This window comes from Mus musculus, chromosome 2, assembly GCF_000001635.26.
Source record: "Mus musculus strain C57BL/6J chromosome 2, GRCm38.p6 C57BL/6J".
NCBI classification, from domain to species: Eukaryota; Metazoa; Chordata; class Mammalia; order Rodentia; family Muridae; genus Mus; species Mus musculus.
In genome coordinates, this window is record NC_000068.7 from 75,697,297 (window position 1) to 75,720,577 (window position 23,281).

General features: G+C 44.0%; 1 protein-coding gene and 1 long non-coding RNA gene across 3 annotated transcripts in view; one reads left to right on the top strand and one right to left on the bottom strand.

Moving 5' to 3' along the window:
- The window catches only part of Nfe2l2 (nuclear factor, erythroid derived 2, like 2), a 29,151-nt gene extending 21,784 nt beyond the window's left edge, over positions 1–7,367 (bottom strand). For both annotated transcript variants that reach the window (NR_132727.1, NM_010902.4), the window contains exon 1: positions 7,068–7,367. Coding sequence is in view for 1 of the 2 variants with exons in the window: in NM_010902.4 (NP_035032.1) it covers positions 7,068–7,112 (45 nt within the window). In the remaining variant the exon portion in view is untranslated. The remainder of the gene's footprint in view (positions 1–7,067) is intronic.
- A 2,221-nt stretch (positions 7,368–9,588) lies between these two features.
- Positions 9,589–13,824, top strand: E030042O20Rik. The gene is made up of 2 exons (XR_003953858.1): positions 9,589–10,131; positions 12,133–13,824. It is a non-coding gene; the product is annotated as an RIKEN cDNA E030042O20 gene (long non-coding RNA).
- The last annotated feature ends 9,457 nt before the right edge of the window (positions 13,825–23,281 follow it).

Consider the following 23,281-nt stretch of genomic DNA (forward strand, 5'->3'; position numbering starts at 1 on the left):
GCCTTATCAAGGGAACTTTGGACACCCGAAGCACAAGACACAGACCCCTTGAACTTTGGACTTTCAGCAGAGCCAGGACAGGAGAAAATCAGGTTTGTTCCTAAGGAGCCATTTTGACCCACATCCCTGGAGACAGAGGACAGTACTTGTCAAGGTCAATGAGACACAGTTAAAGTGCCGGGCCACACCTGCCCCACTACACAGCAGGGACAAGACCCTGGATTAGTCAGAAGCAACTGCTTCAGGCCAGGTAGAGATTTTCAAGGGACTGTCCCTAGAGCAGACCTACTCTCAGCCTGGGAACCAGTAGGAACAATTATGAGTTGGTGGTACAGGTTTCCCTCCTAGCAGCAACATGAAGTAAAACAGACTATTGAGAGTGGCTTTCAATGTGTATTTCACTGTAATTCATTTGTAATTCAATGTGTAATTCATTGGGAATTGCCACCAGCAAAAATAAAACCTTCTAAACTTGGCAGTTTTTCCTACTGCAGATAAAAATGTCTTGATTTTCATCACCAAGATTTGAATGGTTTAACAACAACAAAAGTTCATGACTCTTCAAGCACTCTCTATTCAAAGATTCTCTGCCTTGCCAGGCGTGGCGAGCGCACACCTGTAAACCCAGCACTAGGGAGCTGAAGCAGGACCTGGGTCTTAGTGAGTTTAAGGACAATTTGGGCTACTGTAAGACATCCTGTCTCAAGAAAACAAAACAACAACAAAAAAACCAAAAACAACCAAACAAACAAAATACCCAACCCCTGGGTCCAGTTCTGCAAAACAAACCTGGTCACTTAAGAACCGCAACGAGAGCAATTGATTCCATCAGGGAGTCAGCTCTGCAAGCCTCTGCTCACAGCAGGCACCAACCACTTCCCCTGCAACCGACTGCCAGGGGCTGGACAGAGGTTAGCTTCTGCTTCCATGTGCAATGCTACAAATCCCTGCTACACCAGAGCAGAAAGACTGTCAGATCTGACACACAGGAAAATTCCAACTCCCCCTTTCAGAGTGCCAGTCACTTAGTCACAGTGACACAGCCCTAACACTCGTGGCCTTCCTCAAAATGAATTCAGCAGGTACTAACCCACTCCAAATCTCAGGTCTTTTTTATTTGTTTTTTTTTTTTTTGAGACAGGGTTTCTCTGTGTAGCCCTGGCTGTCCTGGAACTCACTCTGTAGACCAGGCTGGCCTCGAACTCAGAAATCTGCCTGTCTCTGCCTCCCAAGTGCTAGGCGTGCACCACCACGCCCGGCTCAGGTATTTTAAGAATAAAAATAAGATACTATTCTTCAAAATCTTAAAAGCAACAAGAGACAAGCTTTTACTAACTTCCTGACAGGTGATTAAATTATACCCCATTAAGGAGCTATGGGAATGGCTAGGGTAACGCCAACCTGCTCTGCCTGGCAGCCCTGAGCAGGAGAGGCAGGAGTGTGCCAGGCGATGGCAGAGGCCAGCTGCAGTGGTCACACTCAGTAGCCCCCCACACGCAGTGTACCCACCAACAAGTCAGCCTCTCGTTCCAACTGTGTAAATCAGAAAATCCTTCTGGGCAACTTCAGTACTGATTCCTGTGGTCTGGACTACAAAGTTGCCTCTAACGGGCACAACCAAAAAGCGGAGTTGGCTTGCCCATGCCAGGGTTTTCTTTGCAGAAAAGAAACAAAAAGCACAGGAATGAAGTGTGTACAGGAATCTACATCCAACACCCACCCCAGCAGGAACATTCCAGTCTCCTCCGGTTTGTCTGGAGACAGGGTTCTATGCTGCAGGCCAGGCTGTTTTACCACTGACTGCAATCCTCCCTAGGAGCTGGAACTGCAGGAGGGATCCACCACACTCCTGGCTCTCACTGCCTCTTAAAATTTTGTGTGGGTGTATAGCTAGTGCATGAAGGTGCCAGGGGAAGTCAGAGACTTCAGGTCCTCTGGAGCTGGGGTTATAGGCAGTTGTAAGCCACCTGATATAGGTGCGATGAACTGAACTTGGATCTTCAAGAACAGTAAGTACGCTTAAAAATGTAGCCATCTTTCTAGCCCCCACTTCACAGTCTTTTTAACATGTCATTTCTAAATAATCTTATTGTAAGTTATTCACACCCCTGAAAAAAGTCATGGAAAAGTCCTACTGGTTCTTTTGGGGAAAGCCTGTTGCTAACACGGTCATCACCCAAATCTTCATTAGGTATTGAACATTCACTGCAGACAGGATGCCTCCAAAGTTCACCAGGTACTGAGTTAGGGCCTAAGGTACTAGTTCTTAATCCTCTCTGGAATCTAGTGAGATGCCTTAACACAGAGCACTAACGCCTAAAGCCATCCCTAGAGATTTTGACTGAATAGAATACAGTCTGGGCATCGATATTTGACATACTGGAGGTGAGTCTAATAAATAACAAAGTTTGGGAACATAAAAAGTAGAAATAACTCAAATGTTCCCCTATTTGAAATGTGATATGCCTACATAGTGGAGTAATTAATATTCAGCAGTTAAAAGGAATAATGATACGGGATACCTGTTATAACAAGGTGAATCTTCAAAGCATCCTACCAAGCCAATCACAGAATGACTCCATTTCTATGAAACGCCTAGCGTGGACAAATTCAGAAGGGAAAAAACAGGTAACTGAGTGGTTACTAGTGTGCCCAGGGTTTCCTTTGCGAGTGATAAAAACTGACTCTAGGGGTGATTACATGAATTTAAACACGTTTAAATGGATGAACTGTGTGGCGGGTGGGTTAGCGCCCACTTACGCAGGTTTTTCAGGAGGCAGCTGTTGCTGGACTCTAATGATATGAGCGGGAGTCAGGCATCAAAGGGGCCTGGGTAAGACAGGCTGGGCTCTCGGAATCCAGCCTAGGCCCTGGGATTTGTCTTCCCACGACAATGGCCTGGACTAAATATGCTTCCATTCTAGAACAGAGGGCCTTTCCTAGCGAGGAGGTAAACTCAGTGAAGAGCTCATTCATGCAGGGGCCTGGGTCTTTCCCTAGCACCCCAACCATCCATCCACCCCCAGAAGAAAGAATCTAACACAGGGCTTTGTGGCATCAGTATTATTGTTCACATGTTTAAAAAAAAAAAAGATAAATTAACATTGTGCTGCTTCCTGATAAGAGAATCATTCAAATTCTTAACATTATTATAGCAAGGCATAGACAGAGAAGCCCAATATAGGAGTCTGGTTTTTTTTTTTTTTTCCCTGAGGGACAAACTCTTATAAGAATGTACTTGTATTTTCCATAAACTTAAACACATTTTTGCTTTTCTGTGTATAAAACATACCATTGTCAACTGTTCAAGTCTTGGCTTCTTACCTTAAAGCCCCCCTTCCTAAATGCTGCTTGCACTCATGGCAATGGAACTTCAGTACCTTCTGGACATCACATCAGCCAAATAAACTCTCTTGCATGTCACCGTAATACAGGGTAATCATTACCAAACTCTACCAAACTCACCTCCACCCAAGCGCTCAGCATATTCTGAAGTGGGTGACCCAGGCAAGTACCTGGTCTTACACACAGAAGATTCGGGTACATATTCTGATGAACCCTAAAGGTCCTTGGTTGTATATTTAATTCAGAAAAATCAGACAATATTTCCTAACAAAATTTAACAGCAAAGACCAGGAAATAAAGTAATTAATCTTCAAATGTACTAGTCTCAAAGGTAAACCCACGAGCCTTGAGTCCTTATAATGCTGGGCTCAACCAATGCAGGGGCTTAGTGTTTAGTTTGAATGAACAGCTTTCTGCTAGGTGTGCTCAACTCACTGGCTCCCAACCCCAAATCTACCTTCCTTCCAACTTCTTACCCTGTTGATCACTGTACAACACACCCTCACTTACTAAACATAATTTTGATCATCAACCCAAAATAAACACAGGAGACCATATGAAAAACAAGGCAAAGAGACCCAGCTGAAAGATTTAACTTTGGAAAAGGGTAAATGGTCACTGGAAAATGTGAAACAGACTCTCAGACACTGCTTTAAAATGATTATTACAGGAAGAAACCATCCTGACTCTCCAAATGAAAGCCGCCTGGACCTGCCTCTGTCTTCCTGGACAGGACCACAGGCTCCAGCCCACTGCCGGTTTACTCATTCTTGCTGTAATTGAAAGGATCCACTCCCTCTCACATGGTTATTAACAACCTAGGTAAGTGCAAAGGGTGTAGAGCCTAGCCTTTATCATCCCAGTCTCGCCTCCTGGGTTCCCTCCAGCCCTCTCCAATCTACCAAAGCTTTGTGGTTCTGCTTTAAATGTCCTTTGGTCCAGTTTGGAAGTAAAGACTCAAAGCCCTTGGAGTTAGGCTAAATTTGAATTCTATCTATAATACAAAACAGTTGGGTCACCTGGAGGAGTACTGGCCTCTCTGCGTGCTTCTCTCCTAACCTGGAAAGGGAGGATAAAGAGTCTTTGGGTGGTGGTGGGGTTATTGAGAAATTATACATCCGAGGCAATTATACTATTGTTTGACTTGCAAGGGAGTGTCCACTAACCTTAACAAGTCTCTAGCACGGAAATTCTTAGTTTTCCCTGCATCTTCAAGCTAACCCTGGTTCAAGACAAAATTAAGAATGATGTATTTATGAAAATCTTTTAAATATGCTGGATCATGACCGAGGAAAGGTCTAGAAATAAGGGTAACTACCCAAGTGTTCCCTTTTCCTGTAGCTTTGCTGAGCGTGACGCATCCTAAGTAAAAATAAATGTATATCTGGCTTTCAACGCTTCCTGTCAGTTCTAAAAGAGGGTTGTTCCTCAGCATTGTGTAAGGACCGCTGTTAGTACAAATGGAATTCCAAAGTGGTCCTAGTTATTTCTAAGGCAGAGAGACTGATGTAGCTGTGTTTATCCACCTACACATGGCTTTTCTGTAGTGTCTCAGAGATTCAGAGATGTGTCACCTATCTAGAAAGTCAAGTTTTTCTTAAGTTGTTCTCTCTCCCTTCATTCTGGAGAGGCCAATCTCGAATGTGTCTTTAAAAATAATCTCATATGTCTTATTCAAGATCAACTTCATCTCTTGCCTTCAACAAAGTATTTTATCTTTCCTAGACACCAGTGGGAAAGTAATGGATGCCCACCCCCGCAACCCGGTGCTGAAGAACCATGGAGTCTACTAACCATGAGCACTGTTAAAACAAAATGCTACAGTGCCACAGCTGAATCACTCTCACCATGTCTTTAAATCTGTAACTCAATTCAAATCCTTCTGGACTATCAAACAATGCTTTTTAGCTGAATTATGATCTTAAATGATTTCTTCAAGGTCTTCAAATATTTAAATCAATGTCTGGAAAGAACTAGAAATGTCCGGCTAACAAAGCTTTCACACGGCAGAGAAAGAAAGCAGCACAGCTGCCATTTTTGTAAATGAAATGTTATTCTACACAGGAAAGAGAAAAAAAAAAACTTTACAGTCAAAGTTCATTTGCACCGTGTATCCTGTGGCCAGGAAGCATTCCTTCTGATTACTCATGAAGAGCAGAAATCAGAAAATACAGTTTACTTATTCATCCTAATGAAAACCAGGCTACAACCCCAATCATTTCGGGGCCAAGTTCAAGGGAGGGGTAGAATTAATGCACTGTCAGTAACTTAAAAACTGACACCAGGACCTTCCAGGTCAGCCGAAAGCTTTACATTTAAACTAACTTACTCTTTACCGAGTTATACATTCCCTGGAGTTAAATGGTTTCTTTTCCTAAAAATCCAATTCCGACTCTTTTGTGTGTGTGTGTGCGCGCGTGTGTGCCAACATAAGCATTTACTTCTTTAAAACTGCCTGAAGTATAACCAGAAACTGGTTTTCACTTACATAACAATCTTCAAAACTTAGCAAGAAAGTGTTATGAAACGCAAGCGTCCCATTCGCTGTCTTCAAAGTGCGCAACATGCTAAGAAAATTGAGGCAGAATCTCAAACAGCAAAGAAAAATGTATTAAGGACACAAGCGAGGGATAATAAATAAATGTCTAAAAGCAAAACTTCTGCAACAGTATAAAAAGCAACAAATTCTAATCTATTACTCTTACCCTTGACGGCAAGGACCAGAATATCCTGCCTTATACATTTTGGTATTACAACTCTGTAATGCTAAATCCAAAGACAAAGCCGCCCAGGGGAAAATAACAATTGCGCAACTGATCAACAGCTCCAACTTGTCCCTTGGCCCCAGAGCAGCGAGGTTTGCACGCTATAGAGCAGGAAAGGGCCAACCGAGGGCCTCTGTGACTGCCAACTGGCCGATGTAAGCCAGCCAGAAGCCACAGCCTCGCACACTACGTGGGGCCCCGCGGGTCACCATACTCAGAACACACAGCCCAGCATGGGGCCCACTCGGACCTCGGAGCCCGCCGCCCAGGTCTGCACGTCCTTGCGCCCGGCGCGAGGCCATTCCCGGGTTCCCAGGCTGAAGGAGCGTGCGGAGCCCTGCCGGCAGGCCGCCCGTCGGGGCGCCAGAGCACGAGGGCCACCCGGTGACTTTCTCCTCCGCCCCCGGAGGGCTGGGCTTTTCTGGATCAAGACGGACAGGCGTGATCTTACAGACCAGCTCTCGGGCTGAGGCCGTAGACGGCCGAGCTCACCAAGTCGTAGAACGGGGGTTGGGGAGGGCTTCGGGCGGACGCCGAGGAGAGACCTCAGCTCCCCCGAGCGCGGCCCCGTGACTAGGCACATTTTTACCGGCACCGAATCAGGGAAACTACGCTGCCCCGGAAAAGGCCGGGCGGCGCCGGTTTAGACCGCCAGCATCCACCCCCCTCCCGCCTCTGCGCCTCCCACCCAGCGAGGTGGTGGTGTCTCTGCCTGGCCCCACGAAGTCAGAGCTTCCTCCACACCCCAACCTCGCCGCCCCTGGAGACCTCAGGCTCGGACCCCACTCTCGTCGCGGCCCCAACATCCTCCGTTGCCCTCCCAGCTCGGCGGGGCAGTTCCCAGGCCCTGCCGTCGTAGTCCTGGCTCAGACTGTCCCTCCCTCCCGGAGCCACTATCCCCTCGAGCTCCTGCCGGCTTCTTGGCACAGCCCAGGGGCCCGAAGGTTGGGGCAGCACCTGCTGGGACTGTAGTCCTGGCGGTGGCAACTCCAAGTCCATCATGCTGAGGGCGGACGCTGTGGTAGGGCTCCCCGACGGCGAGGCTACTTGCAGCAGAGGTGAGGCGGCGGCAATGGCTAGTCCGAGCAGCGGAGAACTAGGAGATAGCCTGCTCGCTGGAGTGGCAGGCCAGCCTTAGTCCGCCCCGCCCCCGCCCCCTGGGGGCGGAACAAGGACCTAGGGACGGGACAAGAACTTAGAGGCGGAGAAAAGGCTAGGGCAAGAGGCAAGGGCCAGAGGCAGGACAAGGGCATGGAGGCGGGGTAAGGGGCGGGGCAAGAGCTTGGAATCGCGTACAGGGGCAGGGCAAGGACCCGAGGGCCCCCCGCAAAGGCCTAGGGCGGGGCAAGGGGAGGGGGGGACAAGACGGGGGCCAGTGGAAGGAGCAAGAGCCCGAGGGCGGGGCATGGACCTGAGTGCTTCCGGCCGGAGTTCCCGCGTTCCCCTCGACCCCCCACTGTTGATCCTCCTCTCGCTGTCCGGGGCATGGCGGAGTCAGGTGGGCTGAAGTCGCACGGGGGGCGGAGCGCGAGCAGGAGGCCTTCGGCCCCCCCAGTCCTCTGTAGGACAGCACCCCCTTGCTAGAGATTAGCAGCTGTTTGCCGAAGGTCGCTCCAGCCCTGGCTCTTTGAAGCAGTTTAAACAGTTGGTGCAAGCACACCGGGAGCCCCGGCCCGTGCGCTGCTATCGGAGCTGCCACTCCCTGATTTGGACCTGCAGAACCTTGCCCGCTTTATCTCGCTCCACCGGCTGACTGTGGCGCCAGTTTCGGGGTTAGGGCTCTGAGCTGGGACCCGGACTTTGCAAGAGGCCAACTGCCCTCTGGCCCCAGGTCCCATTCAGTTGCTGGTGCTCAAACACCTCTGCCCCAGGGAGATGGATGAGTCCACGCTGCAAACTCGTGCTCGCTTACTCGAAGGCCCTCCACTTCTCCCACGTGCCCTGGGCTCGGGGCCCAAGCGGTCACTCAGTATCACTTCATCCACCCAGAGCCCAGCAAGCGGGCACAGCTCTAACAGAATCACCGAAGTGGATTCTAAGACTCTCAGGGTTCCTTTACACGTACTTACTCTATTTGGGAATTTTGAGGTATGATCTCATAAGGCCCCACCTCTCAAGCTGTTTTTAGAGCAGCGTTTCTCAACCGTCGTAATGCAGCGACCCTTTAATATAGTTCGTGTTGTGGTGACCTCCAACTAGAAAAGTATTTTTGCTGCTACTTCATAACTAATTTTGTTGCTATAAATTGTAATGTAAGTATCGGATGTGCAAAATATCTGAGATGCTTGGGGTGGCTCTCCACAGGCTGAGAACTGTACCATAGACTCTGCCACTTGGGTTTGGTGGTGGTGGTGGTGGTAGTGACTGTTTTCACAACGTTCATTCCCAAACATACTTCTTTAACTGCCCCCGAAAAAAAATCCAATTTCTAAAATAGTTATATGGGCTTAGAAAAAAAATCGAGGGATGTTTTAATGTGTTAATAGTTGAAAACCCAGAGTATTTTTATCTTTCTCTTTGTTGTTTTAAGTATGTTTGAACACAAATATCTTCTTTTGAATTTTTTTTTTTTTTTTTGGTTTTTTAAGACAGGGTTTTTCTGTGTAGCCCTGGCTGTCCTGACACTCACTCTGTAGACCAGGCTGGCCTAGAACTCAGAAATCTGCCTGCCTCTGCCTCCCAAGTGCTGGGGCTAAAGGTTTGCGCCACCACTGCCTGGCTTGAAATGTATTTTAAAAACCACTACCCTATTATGGGCCTGGGGTCAGTTAGAGATTCAACAATCTGACAAAGAAAGGTCTCTTACTCAGATCCTAGCGCTAGGTCTCCAGCTGAGACTCAGGACTTCTGAATGCAATGCTCAGCCATTTGTTCTCTCACAAACAGAATGCAAACAGAATCTCCTTCTCCAGCAAAACAGAAACAGCAGTAAAAAAAATTTAACCCTTAACGGCCCTTAACATTTGGAGGTCTAATTTTGCTTTATAGTTCTCTGGAGCACCGAAAATTTAAACTTTTAAACATAAAGTTAGCCAACAACATAATATTTCATAGTATTAATGCTGCAGGGGCCAACCTCTGTCGGCAGGAGAGCTAAGGGCCTTGTGACAACTGAAAGCAGAGTTACTAGCCAGGAAGAACCTGAGAAAGGAAATGGGAGGCTTTTACTTCCTCCTTGTAGGGCCTTTTCCCTCTCTCTGTGATGCCAAACCAAACTGAATAGTTTGCTTAGTAGTTTGCGTAGAAGCAGCACGTTTCCCCAAGGTCATACAGTAATCTCTGTGTTGTGCATAAAGCAGATCAAGTGCCCTACCATGCTGTTGGAGTACCTCGGTTAATGAATCGACCTGTTCTTCTAATTTTACAGTAGACTTTTCTAATGCAAATAAATCCTGGGTTATCTGACATCTTACATTTTTGTAAATGACACCAAGCCATTGTTGTAGCTGTTGCCGGAAGAATGGCTGCCAACTGTTAGAAGGGCAGCTGACAATCCTAAGTTTTCTATGAGGGATAGAAGGGGAGGAACTGCATTTTTCTGCTCCAGGGGGCTGGAGAGATTTGCAAAAACAAGTACTCTCTCCATGCCACACTGTCGCATACAAACATCTGAGGAATACTAGAGACAAAAGTTGGGGCTTTGATACATACGCCAAAGAGCTAAAAGCAGGGATGTGATCACATGCAAACCAAAGAGTTTTAACCCAGAGGTGAAGAAAGGAATGCCCACTTGACAAGTGGTGGCCAAGAGCTGTGAGACATCTAAGGCAAGAGGGTCTAGACATATACTCCATAAAAGAGGGAGGGAACATAGACAAAACATTATTAGTCTATAACTAATACATGATGTGACAGCCACACGGGAGTCTTATCTTCAGTGGATCTTCTCGGGCCTTGATGACAGTCCATTTTTCTGCAGCAGGGTCATCATCCCCTGATCACCTGATCTGAAAGTGATGCATCCAGGTGTGGCTATGGTCTTCCTTGACAGCAGCAGAGTGTATGTAGTAAGGATGATGAGGTATGGGTCTTCCAGTGGGGTCCCAGTTTCCTTTCAACCTAACATTCTAGACTTTTGTTGAGGATAAGGGGAGATGCACTCTCCTTGGTAACTGCTTCTCAGCTGGAATTCGTGTGTTGTCAGGGCCCTGGAAGGCTGTAATGCTGGTCAAAGGCCAAGGGGTGGGGCTCTAGACAGGAGCTGAAAAGATAGGGAGCAATCACACACATTAGCTGTACTGGTTTAGATCAGTTTCCAGCAAGCTCACAGGTGTTTGGTGCAGTTTGTGGTCTGCTGCTGATCCTGGGTGGGGTCAGCCAAGTGGACAGAGGTTAAACTTTAAGAACTTAAAGGAAAACTCTTACATTTAGAGCCTCCCCCCCTCTGGAAGGAGCAGTAAGCTTAGGCTGTTGATTGACAGGATTACCTATCTGGAGTTATTTGACCTGTGACAGGTGAATTCAAGTTTTATTATTATTTTCTCAGACCCTTACAACTTACGTAAATCTCGAACCTTTTCCATTTAACCATTTATCATAAGACACAGTGGTTGATTACTGCGAGGAGTCATTGCAATGCAAGTTCTTTAAATAGAGGAATTGTAAAGGCTACTCGGAAACCTGTTTTGTGAGCATGTCTTTTTCAAACCAGGAGACCCAATAGCTCTAGAAAAGGCAAGGCGCCTGATTTCCATATATGGAATTCATGTTCCAGGCAGCTGCTGCTAAACGGATAAAGCTACAGTTAGCCATCAACACCATCAGAGATTGGAGAAGAATACATTTGAGCAGGCTGTATAAAGTAAATGGCCTCTGTATTAGTAAAATGGCAGGTACTTACCCACTACGTGGACGATTACTATAGGTTCCTCCTCAGCAATCTCAGCAATCTACTTGGATGCCGAATGGCTTTCGCCTCCAGCCATCACATGAGACACCATTAACTCTCACTGCTACACAGGGCAACATCAACCTTCAGCTGCCAGGCACAAAAGAGCCTTTCCTGTGGGTTAGAACATTGAGAGGCTGGCCTACCTTGATTAGTACAATGAGGGACAGTCAATTCTCCAGTGTCCTGGAGATGAGTGAAGTGTGGGGCAGTTTAACCCATTGGTTAGTGTTACCACAATTCAGATGGAGTCATCTTTGGAAGAGATCTTAGGGTTAAAAGATCTAAAAACTGGATTCCCCCCCCCCCAATACAGGAAGCCTTTAAATGCCATATTCAGCATATCTTTGAAGACCTTTTGAAGTGTTTCTATTAAGTACATCTGACTTTATGTGGGGCGGTGAGATGTGTATAGGCAGCCTGGTCCCTGGTTGAGCTCAGGCTTAAAACCCTGGAGACCCAGCAGATGACTGTCACCTGCAAGGGATGGCAGATGTTTGGCCACACCCCTTGGGCCCCTGTCGCAGCTACACCCCTCCCATAACCCCCCCTCCACACTTCTCCCTGGCTAGTCTGCCTCTCATCATCCCAGCCAACTCAGCACAGGACTGCGTGGAGCCACTAAGGCAGCACTGACAAAGTTGGAGCCAACTGCAGCAGCACAAGAGGCAGACTCTCCCTTTCTGCTCGCACTCTCTCCCCTTTGCCGGAACCCTCATACCCGGCCGAGCCAGAGATCTCCATGGAAAGCATCCAGCACACAGGCCTACAACTTTAAATAAACTTTACTTGTTTTTATAGTTATTTGTTTTAGGCTTATCCTTAAAAGTATATAAAGACGTTTAAACAAAGCTTATCCATGGTGATGAATTATATTCTTAGCACTACTACAACCATAGTTCTGGCCATATTGAAGAATTTGATCATTTATAAAGTAATTGACTATTAACCTGCATGTCCTATGTCATCTTATATTTTTCAAAACCTGCTTTAATAAGTGTTCTTAAATGCTTTAACCTCCCTTCTAGCCCACCACCCACTGGAGATAGTGGAAAGGAAAGGTTAACAGGACAAAGGAGGATGTGGACCTGTTTAGAAATAATTCTTTGAAGCAAATCCATTCTGTGTTGTCAGGATATCAGCAGTTCACATGAATCAGCGGCAGTAACTTGAACCACTGGCAAACGCCATTCACGGACCCAGCAATGGCATTTTGATCCAGAAGAAACTGTGAGGTTCTACTAATCAGCTTGAGTCAGGGAAAGCACCAAGAAGCCTCCAGAACACCACCAGAAGTTCTTTGGTGCATTTCTTTCTACAAAGTCATGACAAACAATGAACAGCAAAGAGTGGCAAGGTGAACCAATGCCACAGAGTGTCATTGTCCACTGTCTGTTGGGTTATATTTACACTCTTTCTAGACATCACTCAAGTATCCACTCTAGGAAAACATCACATGCCCTTTTTCCTGGCAGCTTCCAGAAAAACACCACATGTATGTTCTCAGCAAAACATTCTCCCGTGTGTCTGCTTCGGCAAAAGCATTCTCTCATAAGACAGTTTCCAGAAAAACATCACATGATATAACGGAGTCTCCAAAGAAACCAGAAATTTCCACTTCAGTCCTACTTATAACCTTAAAATTTTACAATTTTTGAGTTGACACTCCTTTAGTACCAAAATAAGTTGATGCTCCTTTTGTACCAAAATAAAACTTCAAATCATAAATCTATCCCATAGAGAGACTGTGAATATTAATTTTTGATCCTTTTATAGTGCATCATTATAGAATATTACAGTGTCCTGTATGAGTCAGTTTATCCAAATAGCTAAAGCTTAACACAGTCAGCAGAGACTAGGAGGTTAGATATACATTTTCAAGTCAGTTTCTGTTAGCCTGAATTGATTTAGGTAAGGAGAGCTATCCCATAGGCTCTTCCAAACCGCTTAGGGCAGCATCTTGCTACACCGTAAGATAGAAATACCTCAGTTTCTGTTGCTCAGAAGCTGTGGCCCAAAATCCTTAGCTTTACATCCCCCCGCCCCCCATGCTTTTTTCTTTTATCCCTTTTCATCCAGGCCACCCTGTTTCCTGAGCCTCTGTTATTCTTTATCTAGAATAACACAGATTCCTCTACATCCTGGTCTGTCTAAAACCCTGGCCAGATCCTATTTCCTGACTTTAAACCTCTGCTGGTCTTTTTAAGTCTTATTTTTTAACCAGAAGATCCAACTGTGGATGCTGGGTAGTAACTGTCAAGTTGGCATTATAATCTAGCCAGAGGCAAGTAGCCCCTAAGCCAGGAGGCCTGGGCTGAGTTGTTTGGCTTGTTTGTTTGTTGTTTTGTTTTGTTTTTTTTTTGAGACAGCTTTCTTTCTGGAGCTTTCCTACTGATTTCTGTTTCTGGAAACAATTTCTGTATTGACCCTTTTAAATGGATTTTCAGGCCTAGTCCTCTGGGTCCTGAACTGGTGTATCCTAGTAGCTCAGGTACATATCTGGCTATAGCCCTTTATTTAAAATAAAAACCAGAATTGGCAAAATTACTAGAATCATCTTTGTATATATCAAACCCCTGATGCTTGTAGACTCAGTGAATTTTGAGAACAAAGACAAACATTTTGGTTTAACCCTGACATTATTCTGAGGTAAAACCGACCTGTTATTTAGCCACATTTTTCAAAAGAGCAAAGAGTTACTGAACACAGTAAACAAAACCTCATTTGTGTTGCTGTGACTGAGGAATAAAAAGTATTATATTTTTAAACCATTATAACCTTTTCAGTGTTGTTTCCCAATTTTTAAAATAAACCTTGTTTTCCTGATTTTCTTCCTCATCTGTTATTTTTGTTCTCAGGACAAGAATCACCACACAAAAGTCCATCCCAATCTAAAATATCTTAAGAGACCCACTGTTATCTAAAACATCCATTTCTTTAAAACAAGAGATGAATCCAAGGTACACATACAGTAGGCAGTAATAAATTAAGGTTACTTATGTATAGATTTCAACCTCCAACCCCGATGCTATGAGTTTTAACCTTTTGTTAAATATTTTACAGGTCTTTAACCATACCCAGTAAACTTACAAATATTGAGCTATAGAAAGTTTACATATTAGTCTTATAAATCTCCAGGTAAGATTCATATGTTAGCAAACATGTGGTTAAACCAAAACCAAAAAGAGGACGGGATGAGGAATAATAATCCCACTGGGAATAGTCTCTCCTTTTGTCCTTTTTGCTCCCTTTTCTCGGTCACATAGTCAGGTGGCTCACCTGACGTGGGACAGAGATTTTGGAGGAAACCTTTAAACAAACATGTTTGAGTCTAGAGGAGTGAAAGCCATAACCTAACTCCAGAGGCAGCTTTTCACTGAAGTAGAACAGCATAAAACTACAATTTAATATTATCCATACCTAAAAGACGCCCCAATCTCTAGAAAATTGAATCCAGTGACCAGGGGGAAGAAACAGAGTGAGCTGAGAGCAAAGAAGGCTAAGGCTAAGGTTAAGAATTTTTTTTATTTTTAAAAAGGAAGATGCAACATCACAAACACAATCTAGGCAACACAAAACAGACTGACAAGACTCTACAGTTTGGTGGTCATCCAGACAAACCAAAATTAAACAAGGGCCAGTGTGAGGCATTTCAGCAGTCCCTCTGACTTGGGAACCAGTACTGGGTCTAGCTCGTCTACAAGCCCCACAAATGCACACTACAAACAGGATCTTTACCTAGACCACTGGAAGTTTTCTGATGCCTCTTTTCTCACAGTCTAGTGTTGAGAGCCTGCTGATGGTTCCCTCCAAAACGCTAGGCCTATCTGATTTCTTGGCTCTCAGAAGGCCAGGAGCCTCCAGGTTTCCAAGGTCAGCCAAAAAAAAAAAAAAAAAAAAAAAAAAAGAAGGTAGATCCAGCTGAATGTCCGAATCTTAAACAAGCCCCCAAATGTTATAGGTCTGGGGTTGCTCAGAGATTCACCACTCTGACCATTAATACGTTTTAACAAAGGAGAGGCTTTTATTCAGACACCAGCCACCAAGTCGATACCTGGACTAGGAATTCCCAAATGTAATACCTAGCCAGCTCAGTCAAATGTTTATAAAGGCAAAGAATACAAAATAACAATTTGCTCTCTTGCAGGCAGAAGGTTCTCTCATGTAAAACAAATTGTTTATTTAGCAGAAATAGTAGTAAAAATTTTAACCCCTAATAGCCCTTAATATTAACATCAACAAGGTCTAATTTTGATTTATAGTCTCCTTTGATTTATAGTTCTTCTCTAAAGCACAAAGATTTAAATTTTTTTTTTCGAGACAGGGTTTCTCTGTATAGCCCTGGCTATCCTGGAACTCACTCTGTAGACCAGGCTGGCCTCGAACTCAGAAATCTACCTGCCTCTGCCTCCCGAGTGCTGGGATTAAAGGCGTGCGCCACCACTACCCAGCAGATTTAAAATTTTTAAACATTAAGTTAGCCATTAGTATGTTAGTCATCACAACCCTAAGTCAGGCATGGTAGCACGTGTCATTAAGGCCAGCATTTGGGAGGCAAAAAAAGTAGATCTCTGAGTTCAAAACTAGACTGGTCTAGAGAGTGAATTCAAGGATAGCCAGGGCTACACAGAGAAACCCTTTTTTAGAAAAACAAAGCAAACATCATCAACAACAAAAAATAAAAACATACTCACACTGTATGGGTATGATGGTGCCAGACTTTAGTTCCAGTGTTGTGTGACATGGGTAACCCCAGATAGGGAGTCCACAACAAACCAAAGTCCAATTTGGTGAACCAATACGTTTTATTGGGATTAGTCTCTGGAATATGGCTAAGGGTTACTTACCATTAGACTGGTATCCATAGTCCTGCTGCAGCCCCCACTGTATTGTAAATCACTCCCTTACCCAGACATCACCAAAACCAAGTTCTGTGTAGCTTTCCTGAATGACCACCAGGTGCCAGGCACAGGATCTTTTTTTCTTTCTTTTTTTTTTCTTCTTTTTTTAAAAGATTTGTTCATTTTGTTAGTCTGAGTACATTGTAGCTGTCTTCAAACACTAGAAGAGGGCATTGGATCCCATTACAGATGGTTGTGAGCCACCATGTGGTTGCTGGGAATTGAACTCAGGACCTCTGGGAGAGCAGTCAGCACTCTTAACCACTGAGCCGTCTCTCCAGCCCTCGAAACAGGATCTTATATGGAAAAAAATTCCAGCTCTTGTCTGACATTTCACCCTTCCCTTTGCCTGGGACTATAAGAACTGTCTAACTTGGGTCCTGGGTATGATTTCTCTGGCCCCTTCCCTGGAACTAGTGAACCCTGCCAGAGAGTTGCACCAATAAACCTGAGTTTGCTTGCTGCCAATTTGGTCTGATCTGGTCATTTCACGTTGGTCATTTCACGTTGGTCATTTCACATTGCTCCGGAGCCTCTCACTTATGGAGGTGGAATGACTCAAAAGCATTTCCATCACCAAGGCCCATGCCAGCATAGGAGACAGCTCACAAAGCTGGGAACCTGGAGCACACAGTACAGCCTGAAGACAATGCAAAGTGCCAGGTGCAGGCTTCCAGGCTGCTAGTCTAGCCTCCGAGTCTTCTTTGTTTTTGGTTTTTGTTTTTGTTTTTGTCCATTTGTTTGTTTTTGTTTTTTTTCGAGACAGGGTTTCTCTGTGTAGCCCTGGCTGTCCTGGAACTCACTCTGTAGACCAGGCTGGCCTCCATTTTTTTTACAGCTTGGCTTTTCCTGAGGGAAATTCTCACCTTTACTGTTTACTCTGGGAGGGAGGGGCCTAGTGAATCTGGTTAGTTTCAGGGACTTCCGGAAACTATTTTGAGTTGTTTACCTTCCTGCCTAAGGAGTTTTCCTGTAGAATGGAATGTTTCAGTCTGGAGGAAACTTATATAACACCTAGCACTTGGAAGACAGAAGTAGGTGTGTCTGTGAGTTGAAATAAGCCTGAGCTACACAAAATGAGTTCCTTCTTGGCCAAGGGATACATTGTGAGACCTTGTCTCAAAGAGGGGAAAAATCATTGCCTATAGAAAACATCAAGAATTTCACGACATAATTTGAGCTCATAAATTCTTTTTAAAGAATGGGTTTTGTGTTTTCTTTTATGCTTTAATAATCTAAGTCTTTAATGTGATTTACAGTTTTTTTGTTTGTTTGTTTGTTTTTTGATTTACAGTTTTTAACTCCTTGGAATTATTCAAAAACAATTAAAGCTGACAATTATATAGTTTCATTAAAAAAAAAACCTCACAGAGTGTGCACACTGACTAAAGCAGATAGACTCTCAAAAAAAATGCAGACTAACTTTCTCTTAGTTGCATAATTTGACACTCCCAGGATTTCTATGTAAACTTTATGTTCAAATACTCCTTGAGATAAGTGGAGCCTAAATTCATCCCTTGTAATTGAAGCAAGATTCTCCAACTTGAATTAAACCTTTCATCTGTTAGATGAAAAGCCTGCAAATACTCTGCACAGTGAAAACAAGCTTAGAAGAAATTATTTACAAAGGCCTTGACACAAAAGGGGCAGCGATGTAGTAATGGTGAAATTACGTTTCTGCATCAAAGAGAGAGGGAAGTGTATAATGCTAACAATTCAGGTTACATATTAAAACTGCTGCATCTGAAAAGGTAAACAAAGAGCTCGGGAGGTAGATCATACCAAAGTCCTGGGTGACACAGCTACTGCCCTGAGGGAGTTTATAAAGTATTTTCATTTCCTTGTTAAGTAGTATTGCTGTGGAGTTTAGGCCGAATGAAATATCCATTACCTTCACAAAATGAATGTAATGGGTATATATTATTTTAGGCAGCTGTAACATACATTCTTTCAGAGGGAGGAAAGCTGTATGATAAGAGCCTGAACACACTAAAGAAAGAAAAACATCTAAATACAGGAGAAACTCGTTGGTGGTTCAGCTTAAGACATTGGAAGCTCAGTTTCAGACCACCCAAGTGAAGGAGGTTCTCAGCCCTTGCAGATGGAGAACTAAATGATCTTCACTGTGAGGATGTAGTACTACTAGGCTCCATCGCAGGCCCTTGAGCATGCCAGGTAAGTGCTCTATCACCGACTACACTCCTACTGCTGCTGTTTATCCTCAGCCCGGATTGGCTTCAGTCAGTTCGAAATTCTGCTGACCCTTGTCCATTTCCACAGATGTCTGAATTTCTTGTTGTGTTTGAAATGCCTAATCCCCATGCATGCTTCAGGTGTGTCTGTCTGCACTATTGCAGCTCAATCCAGAGTTTTCCAGGAAGTGTCATCAAAGAAGGCTTCCGAGGGCAACAGGATTGGATACTGGTGACGCTTTGGCCCCTTCATCTACCCAGCTGATCCACCAAGTGTCAAGGCCTGAGGGATGAATCCGCTGATTCACACTCTTCCCAGGCTTCAAGGCTTCTTCCTCTTACTGTTGGAGCTGGAAAGATCCTCGGACCCCTTTGGAATTGCAATCGAAATGTTCTATGGTCCAGTAGGCTGAGTATTACGTCTGCAAACAGCCTGGTCTATGCAAGTTTCCTGCCTTCCAGGCCTTCACAGGGAGACTTTGCAGGAAAAAAAAAAAAAGGAAAAAAAGGAAAAGAAAAAAAGGGGGAAAAAACAAAGAGGAAAGAAAGGAAGAAATGAGGCAGACAAGATGGCTCAGAGAAGTCCTGCAAATTGTCTTCTGACCTCTGACCTCTACATTTTTTCTGTAGGACTTATGTTGCACATGCACACACACACACACACACACACACACACACACATAATACATTTTTTTATATTAAAAAAAAAAGGAACAAATTGCCCTGGCCCTTGGACCTTCCATGCCTGCCATCTCAAGCCCTAGAGGATTCTAGCCCTAGGCACAAGGAGATTGCTGCCAGGTAACAGAAGCCTGCCTGTTTGGACTGTCAACTCCACAGACCTGTGACAGATTACATAAATCACTGCCAACTACTGAGTATTAGGTGGTTTGTTTCGTAACAGTAGGGTGATCTGATGAGCATATGTTGAGTCTCAGAGGCAGTGTGCCTCCTGGGTGCCTTGTTTATTAACTGCCACTGAGAACACGCACAGGGACCGCTCTTAGTGATTACTTTAAATAAAACCTCCAGACCCTCAGAAAAGAACTTACTTTTCTAAGACTGAGGAAAGTATTTTTCCCATAATATATATCTGTTGCTACCAACAGAGCAAATGACCTCATCACTCCAGGCCTTACTTTCTGTCCAATAGATGCTGGTAAGATACTCTCATTAAACACACAGAGCACAGACACCATCTGCTTAGGACTAGATGGTGATGCAAATGCATACCCAGATATTGACCCTGCCTGACCTCATTTACTCAGGTTACGTAAGATGCTTTGTGAAAGGCTACTAAGGAAATTTGAACTCGAGGAGCCGCCTGCCCAGTAGATAAACTGAACTCCAGCACATCAGGGTGCAGGATAATTGGTGTGTTAACTTCCAAACACGCCCATAACCTTGAGTCTTGGACTTAAGACACCTCACTGTGCAAACTATACGCACAAAGCACTGGAATTCTACAAAGCCAATTCCAACCAGTGTAGTTTCCTGTTCCTCGCTGAAACAGAGCCCTGCAGTGGGAGTGGTGCTGTGAGGAAACAAAGAGAGCAGAAGTGTGAAAGCCGTCTTAGAACTTCACCTGGGGACCTCCACAAAAATAGACACGGACTGAACGCAGACAGAATGGATATCTTCCAAAATGGCCACTGATTTGGCCTGTCTGCTGGAGACTGATGATTTTACTCTTCTTGGTTTTGTCTGTCTGTAGTTTCCTGAGTAAATTACTTTCATAAGAAATATATATATATATATATATATGGGGCTGGAGAGATGGCTCAGCAGTTAAGAGCACCGACTACTCTTCCAGAGTTCAATTCTTAGCAATCACATGGTGGCTCACAATCATCTGTAACAGGATCCAATGCCCTCTTCTGATGTGTCTGAAGACAGCTACAGTGTACTCATCATGTATATAAAATAAATAAATAAAATCTTAGAAAGAAAGAAAGAAAGTATGTATGTGGGGGTGGGTAGGATACAGAGGCGAGGAGGGTAGTGTTTCCTTTTGTCCTAAGCCACTGGGCCTATTTTATTTTCAAACTGGATTTTATTAATGTATATTTTATTACCTTTATTTTATTTTATTTTATTTTATTTTTGCAAGTCAGGGTTTCTCTGTGTAGCTCTAGCTGTCTTGGAACTCATTCTTTAGACCAAGCTGTCCTAGAACTCAGAAATCTGCTTGCCTCAGCCTCCAGAGCTCAGGGATTAAAGGTGTACACCACTACTGCCTGGCTTCTTTTCTTTCCTTTTCCTTTCTTTTCAAACTGGATTTTTAATCACAGACTTTGCAAGTATATTCACTCTGTATTTACTCATGCAGAGCCCAGTGACTGGATTATATCTTGAGTTGTGGTTATAATGAGAGCCTGGAAGAGCCTTTCTTCTCTCAACAGACTCTGAATTTGCAAAGATTTTTACAGCAGAGTAGAAATTCCCAAACATGGAGGTTTATGAGCAGAGACGAAGGACTGAATCTTCAGAGTAAGGTGCAAAACATTCCATGTATAACACTGCTGTATGGGGAAAATTAGCAAGATGTATAGGCCCGAATTTATGTCTGCCTTGCTGCTCCACACAGAAATTAATAATGGAGGAGAAGACCAAATACTCTTCATTTTTATAGGTATTTTTACATTTTAAAATTAATTAAGTAAGTAATTAATTAATGTGTGCATGCATGCATGTGTGTGCATGCCATGGTGCATATGTGGAGATCAGAGGACAACTTGTGGGAATGGCTTCTTTCCTTCTACCCTTTCTACAGGGTTCTGAATCATAAGGTATTGACAGTGGCAGCCTTATTGGATGAGCTATCTTGCTGGCCTTCATTTTTGTCTTCTTCTATGTCCAGAGTTTTGTGGAAAAAAATTTTAGAACAAAGTAATTAAACGGCTTCCACTTTGGACAAGCAGATGTTGGGATGCAGTGAGAGAGCGAGCAACGTGTCCCTGTGAACTGGCTGTGCAGAGAGGACGCAGAGTGGGGAGGGGATGCATTTATGTCTGCTGAGAGAGCTGTCTTCTGTCATCCCCCACCCCCGTGGATGGACTTTGACTTTTGCCCTTTGAATGATTTTAAAATTAAAAGAAATCTTAGACATCTTATGGCTCAGTAATGGTCAGTTTCTTCCCCACCCCCCTTCTTTCTCTCTTTCATTCTTTTGTCTTTATTCCTTTTTTGACTTGTCTCCCTTCCCTCTCTCTGGCTCACTTTCCTCCCTCCCTCCCTCCCTCCCTCCCCCCCTCCCTCCCTCCCTCCCTCTCTCCCTTCCTCCTTCCCTTCCTTCCTTTAGATTTTCTTGTAATAGGATCTTGCTTTGTAGCTCAGGCTGGCCCTGAACTCACAATAGTCTTCCTACATCAACTTCACCAGTGCTGGGATTATATTGTGCACCAGTGTACCAAAGAAAGTGGGTCTCATTTAGATTGTCAATTCAAATCTGTTACACAGTGGCTCCTGACAATGCTTTAATGAGTGTTCAGAAGCAGTTATTCAGTGTTTCTTACGTGAAGTCCCCTTAACCTCTGTGTTCAAGATCAAATCCAGACCCTCACCCAAACCAGGCAATCATTGTACCATGCAGCTATACAGCACTCAACTTCCTAGCTTTTCAATTTGGTGTAAAGATCAGTAATTAATTATTAATGTCTGCAATGGCACAAAAATTACAAAATATTTTTAAAGTATATTTCCTGGTCAACCATTTACTTTTCTATTTGAGGAGACTGAGGGGTCAACTGGTTACTGATCACCACCTGCTATGGACAGAAATCAGAAAAAGAATGACATTTCTCAACTCTTGGTCTTCTGTTTATCCCATGCAAACAAGCTGAGTTCCCCTTTGAAGGTCATACTTAACTGAGCCATACTGAACCATACGTAAATGATCAGATTAAATATTACTTACATATAAAATTTTGGATTCTGAGGGGGATTAATATAACCTAGTGAGGGTGAGTTATTGCATTTATTTTTATAAATATTCTCTACAAATCTAGGAGATGTAATTGGTTCTAATATAAATTAGACTATGGCAGTTTATTTTTTTTAAGTAACTGGCTGAAAGTTCAAGAAAAACTGATCCTGAAAATGGTTGGTTCCAAAGCCCAGGCTTAGTCCACCGGAGGTCAGGGCTCTGGAGTCTCTTGACTCATGCTGTATTTACTGAGCTCACTCATAGCAGGGTTCCCTGAAGATTCCACTTTTCCACATTCTGTTTAATTAATTCCCCAAGGGCAGAACAACAAAGTGTTTTTCACTAGAGAAAGCATGCAAACAGATACAAGAAGAGGATTTCCACATGAAGGAACTCTGAAGTGGAGGCCAGAGAGACAGTCGATTGTAGATCTTTATTTTCTTCTCCGTGGAAAGGTCTAAGGACAAAGTATAGCATATGCTGATGAGACCATAAGCTGCTGTGCCCATTGCAATTGTTCTAATAAATTAAATTCCTCTAGTTGCATGCTTCTAGAGAGCTTAGCCGTTAGGTGACCTTTACTATCAGCCTGGAATGGTTCCTTCCTCTGGGGAAGGTCTAGATCACACTATCCATCACATTTCCTCTATCCTAATGAAAGATGGGATATGTCTGTCTGTGGAGTTCATAAACTAAAAAGTTTATGTCTGAGATATAACAATTCACTTGCAACTGGATATGAGGACAGGAGGTTTCTCTCTTCTAGCATACATTGTAGAAGGAGGATCTCTGAGTTTGAGGCCAGCCTGGTCTACAGAGAGAGTTCCAGGACAGCTAGGGCTATGCAGAGAAACCCTGTCTTGCAAAAAACAACAAAACAAAACAAAAACACAGTGGAACTGTAGACCTATGAATAGTAATAGCAACCTAAAAACTAAAGCCAATATTTAGTGGTCACTAGGGATCATGTGCTTTGTATCTGATCATGGTTTATTTTGAGTCTTTGAAAAAGAAAAAAAGAAAGACATAGGTAGATTATTATCCCCTTAACAACCTAGGAAGGCCGAGTGAGATGACTCAGTGGGGAAAAGTGTTTGCTGATAACCTTGACAAGCTGAGCTCAGTCACCAGGACCCACGCGTGGGAAGGAAAGAATCGACTCCTGGAAGTTGTCCTCTTTTGATCTCCGTGCATACAGACACACAGACACAGACAGACAGAAGGCAGGCACACACACACCACAAAAGACACATCTTTTTTCTTTT